The 5,592-nt window shown below is 48.2% G+C and overlaps 1 protein-coding gene across 6 annotated transcripts in view; it reads left to right on the top strand.

Moving 5' to 3' along the window:
- LOC109920397 (serine/threonine-protein kinase WNK3-like) overlaps positions 1–5,592 on the top strand; it is a 75,237-nt gene that overhangs the window by 28,875 nt on the left and 40,770 nt on the right. For all 6 annotated transcript variants that reach the window (XM_048619830.1, XM_048619828.1, XM_020520432.2 and 3 more), the window contains one exon: positions 3,737–3,909. In XM_048619830.1, coding sequence (XP_048475787.1) covers positions 3,737–3,909 — 173 coding nt within the window. The remainder of the gene's footprint in view (positions 1–3,736; positions 3,910–5,592) is intronic.

Here is a 5,592-nt window from a genome sequence, read left to right as displayed (position 1 = left end):
CAGTGACAGACCTGTCCCCACCGGTACTGTACCCCAGTGTTATACAGGGACAGACCTGTCCCCACCGGTACTGTACCCCAGTGTTATACAGGGACAGACCTGTCCCCACCGGTACTGTACCCCAGTGTTATACAGCGACAGACCCGTCCCCCACCGGTACTGTACCCCAGTGTTATACAGCGACAGGCCTGTGTCAGTCCGTTCCTGGTTGATGTCCACTGGGCCCTTGTCTGTTTGTCTGTGAATGTCTTGATTGAATTGCCATCTCCGGACATTTTGAGCACAGGGAAAGGAGTTGCCTCCCTTCACTTTGAAACAGTGAGCAGTGAAATCTGTTGAAGGTGAACGATCAGCGCTTTCTGGTGCACCTGAATGTTGATCCATGGTGTGCATTGTTTTACCTGAGCTGAGATCTGCACTTGGTACTGCAGTCCACCCCTACCCTTGGGTGAAGGCCTAGTCTGGTTCCTAGTTGCTTTAATTTTCCAGTTTCGCTTAGCCATTGTTTGTGAATGCCCACATTGGCTCTGCTGTGACACCTTCCCCTGTCAAATAATGTGTAGCCGGCCAATGTAGACAGTGCCTGCAGGGCTTCAGCTCCAGGGGTTGTGTGCATTGTTGGCTGACCACAGTATTTGTCACCCTTCCCTAATTACCCCTTGAGAGAGGGGATTCCCGAGCCCCGGCATTCCTTGCAGGTGATGCTTGTCAGTGGAAAGGGCTAGATATTAGTGGGGGATGTGGAGGGGGGAGAGACAGAGAAAAGAAGACAAGGTGACAGATTGAAGGGATCTGCTAGACTGCTGTTGTGTGGAGTCCCTTTAACCCTAGATTTCATCCATGTCTGTGCATGTTGCCCCGTAGTGTCAGCCCACCATACCATTTGCAATTCACGTTCTCTCGAGCAGAAAGTTCAATATGATTGTGGTTAAAATGGAGCTTGTTTTCCAGCCTCTATCAAAATTTCACAGCATGAAAAGCCATTTGGCCCAACAGTCAAGTCTGATGTCCCATGCCAGCCAATTGTAAGTTAGTAGTGCTGCATTCGCTCATCTGATTACTAGTTTGGAACCTAGCAAATTCAACATTGGGGCACTGTGGTCGTAAGTGACTGTTTAGGGTAACTAGCCCATCTGAGCGTCCAGTGTTCATTCATTTTCATCTTATTTTGGAATACTGTGTTCGTTTTTTTTTGGTCTCCCTGCTATAGGAAAGATATACAAGGATGTTGGAGGGTTTCAGCTATAGGAAGAGGCTGAATAGGCCAGAGCTATTTTCCCTGGAGCTTTGGAGGCTGAGGGGTGACCTTATAGAGGCTTATAAAATCATGAGGTGCATGGAGGAGGCTGACGGGTGACCTTATTGAGGTTTATAAAATCGTGGAGAGCGCGAGAAGTGACCTTATAGAGGTTTGTAAAATTATGAGGTGGATAGTCAAGGTCCACCCCCCACCCCCCAAACTTGGTAGGGAAATCCTAATCTGGAGGGCATAGGTTTATGGTTAGAGGGGAAAGATTTAAAAGGGATCTAAGGAGCAACTTTTTAACACAGAGGGTGATGTGTGCATGGAACGAGTTGCCAGAGGAAGTAGTGGAGGCTGGTACAATTTCAACATGTACAAAGTAGCTGAATGGGTACATGAATAGGAAGGGTTTAGAGGGATATGGGCCAAATTCTGGCCAATGGGACTAGATTAATTTAGAACATCTCGTTGGCATGGATGAGTTGGACCGAAGGGCCTGTTTCCATACTGTACATCTCTAGGACTCTGCCTGTATTCTTCCTCTGCCTGTGTGTTCAGTTGCCTCTGTTCTTCCACCTCTGTGTGGGCACACGCCCGTTTCCATTAAATAAGGATGTGGGCTCCTGTTTTATTCCTGCCGAGTCTGTCTTTGGCATTTGGTATTGAAAATTGGAACTAGAGCACCTGATCAGAGGGAGAAGAGAAACTTGCACTGTCCATTTCACCTTCTCAGGGCATCCCGAAGCTCCTCACAGCCAGTGGGATACATTTTTGAGTTGTAATGTGTGAAACACGCAGCCGATTTGCCGGCGGCGAGCTCCCATGCACAGAGGAATGTGACAAAGGCTTCAACTTTTAGTCACGTTGGCTAATGGTGGACACCTTCCCCTTTTGTACTTTCCCCTGGCAGGGCAGATGAGCCATGGTTTAATGTCTCACGTGAAAGATGGAGCTTCTGGCAGTACTGAGCTCCCTAGATACGGCAGTGGATTACGAATGCGAGCCTATGCACTGGGACTGGAACCGGAACCCCAGACCTGCTCACCCCAGGGAGCTTGCTGCCCACTGTGCCAGAGCTGACACTCTGTAAAAAAAAAAAAAATGCAGGATCTGCGGATACTGTAAATCAGAAACACAAACAGAAATGGCTGGAAAAGCTCGGCAGGTCTGGTAGCCTGTGTGGAGAGAAATTGGGGTTCTGAGGAAGTGTCACCCGACTGGAATGTTAACTCTGATTCTTGTCCACAGAGGCTGCCAGACCTGCTGAGCTTTGTCAGCAATTTCTGTTTTTGTTTCTGACGCTGTCTCTGTTCTCGTGGCTCAATCAGGGATACGTAAGGAAGGGGAAGCAGGTCAGAGCCGGTCTGTCCAAGCTGTTGTGAACCAGACCAAACCCCCCTCAAGATTTTAAGAAGGTAGTCTAGACCCTAACTTTTTCTTATTTTAAAGGCAAACGTGAAGTGCCGTGTTCCAGATGCAATTCAATTGATCAAATTACTCGATGTCAAGCGAAGCACAACTTAGTTAAACACTATAGTTAAAATCCAACCAAAGAAAGGAGGAATTTAGATTGACAACTCTATTGGAAAACCTAACTGAATAATAGATACAGTAACGATTACTTGTTAACTGTTCTAGTATAGTAACATCCCACAACACAGCCCTTGGCAAAAAGGTAAATTCAGAAAATAGATTTGTCTCACAGGTAACCCAGCAGCAGAGAGAAACCCCAGCTTCTAGCTGTAATTGAAGAGGGAAAAGATAACTTCCACTCCTTCAAAACTCCAGCAGTTTCTGCTGAACTGAAAAGCTTAAAAAAGACTAGAAAACCTGGTCTGAGAGAGCTGGCCGCACCCATCCAGGCTGCTTTTATTGTTCAAACCACTTTTTTAAAAAAAAAACCCAAGTCCTCACAAACTGTTTTTTGGCTTTCCAACTAGACAGTGCGATACCTCTGTCTTAAAACCTCTCTTTAAAACAGAACCAGACAACAGAACCTCCTAAAGTCCCAGCGTTGTCTTAACTTCCACAAGCTCGAGTGGTTAAAGATATGACATGGAGGCGCTGGTGTTGGACTGGGGTGGGCAAAGTTAAAAGTCATACAACACTAGGTTGTAGTCTGACAGGTTTATTTGTAATCACGAGCATTTGGAGTGTTGCTCCTTTGTCAGGTGAAGTAAAGGAGCAGAGATTTGAAAGCTTGTGATTTCAAATAAACCTGTTGGACTGTAACTTGGTTAAAAACACGGAGGTGCTCTGTCTCATTCTCTCCCTGTCTCTCTCTCACCTGCGCACACTCCACTCGATCTAAACGGTACCCAGCAGTGATCAGAGGGTAGCAGCTCAGGCCACGTTGGTGCCACCGTTTAACGCATGAACCTTTCCTGAAGCTGCAGAAACTTGGTAGCTCGCTAAGCCCTTTTTGCAACAGGGTAAACTCCTGGCCCCTTCTCCATCCCTCACTTATAAAGAAAAATCTCTCTCTCTCTGCAGGACAGGAAGCTTACCAAAGCCGAGCAGCAGCGATTCAAAGAGGAAGCTGAAATGCTGAAGGGTTTGCAGCACCCAAACATCGTGCGGTTTTATGATTCCTGGGAGTCAACACTGAAAGGGAAGAAATGCATTGTGCTGGTCACAGAGCTGATGACATCAGGAACCTTAAAGACGTGAGTGAGGGCCCTGCGCCAGCCAGCCTTCCTTGGTTTGGGAGTCCCTGAAGCACTTTGGCCGTGAGCTTTCGCTCGTTTTGGGTGCTGGTCTGCTGTCGATTCCCTGCTGAATGCTGCTGGTTCCTAGGTGCCCTATCCCTACGGGTCGCCCTCTCAGCCCAAGTCGGAGGTAGCAGTGGTAACGTCAGTAGGCTAGTAATTCAGGCTGAAGATCTGAGTACACGGGTTCAAACTGCATCCCCGCAGACACCTGGTGGAAGTAAAGCTTACAACTGAAAACTAGTCTCATTAATAGAGACTCTGAAACTAACCATTATCGATGGTCACTAAAGCAAACAAACCTGTCTGGTTCATTAATATCCATTTAAGAAAAAAAATCTTGTTTGTCCCCGTCCTGGAATGATGTGACTCGAGGCTCTAGTTACCCTGTCACCCACCCCTAACCCATCCCCGTCTGTGCTCCCAGTTGAGCAGCCCGTTTGTTTTAAAATTCTCATTTTTTCATATTCCTCTGTAACCTCAATGTACTCTCCGTATCTCCAGCCCCTACACCCCCTCCCTATCTATGTCCCTGCCTCCAGCCCCTACAATCCCTCCCTATCTCTGTCACCTTTTCCAGCCGCCCACACCCCCTCCCTATCTCTGTCCCCTCCTCCAGCTCCTACTGCCCCTCCCTATCTCTGTCACCACCTCCAGCCCCCGACAACACCTCCCTATCTCTGTCCCCTCCTACTGCCCCTCCCTATCTCTGTCACCTCTGCGCTCTTTTCTTTAAAATTACCATCCTTGTTTTCAAATACCTTCAATCCATCAGCGCTCCACGACTCTCTAATCTTTTTCAGCCCCCGGAGATATCAGTATTCCTCTCATATTTGTTACATTGAGTATCCTTCATTTTAATTGCCCTGGCATTGATGACCATACTTCCACTTGTCCGGGGCCTAAAGTCCTGTAATTCCCTGCGTTTTACTCATTGCTATCAGCTCTATGGGCGTACCTATATAGCATTCATTTGTTTTTTCTTGTTCTGTGGGGTGGGCGTCTCTGGCAAGTGTTGCCCCATCCCTAATTGCCCCTTTGAGCTCTCGAGCCAGTTCAGAGGGCAGTTAAAAGCCAATCACATCACTGTGTGTTCGGAGTCACGTTGGCCAGACAGGGTAAAGATGGCGGATTACCACTGTGAAGATCTAAGTGACCCAGATGGGTTTTCGCATTGAGCTATAAGGGCGGTACGGTGGCTCAGTGGTTAGCACTGCTGCCTCACAGCGCCAGCGACCTGTGTTCGATTCCAGCCTTGTGTGACTGTACAAACTGTGTGAGTAGGGGCTGGAGGAGGGGACAGGGATAGGGAGGGGGTGTGGGCAGCTGGAAAAGGTGACAGAGATAGGGAGGGGTTGTAGGGGCTGGAGGCGGGGACATAGATAGGGAGGGGGTGTAGGGGCTGGAGATACGGAGAGTACATTGAGGTTACAGAGGAATATGAAAAAATGAGAAGTTTAAAACAAAGGAGATGTCCATAGATGTGCAGGTTAGGGTGGATTGGCCGTGCTAAATTGCCCCATAGTGCCCAGGGATGTGCAGGTTAGGGTGGATTGGCCGTGCTAAATTGTCCCATAGTGCCCAGGGATGTGCAGGTTAGGGTGGATTGGCCGTGCTAAATTGCCCCGTAGTGCCCGGGGA

This window comes from Rhincodon typus, chromosome 44, assembly GCF_021869965.1.
Source record: "Rhincodon typus isolate 14 chromosome 44, sRhiTyp1.1, whole genome shotgun sequence".
In the NCBI taxonomy this organism is placed as follows: domain Eukaryota; kingdom Metazoa; phylum Chordata; class Chondrichthyes; order Orectolobiformes; family Rhincodontidae; genus Rhincodon; species Rhincodon typus.
This window is presented reverse-complemented; position numbering and strand designations above follow the sequence as displayed.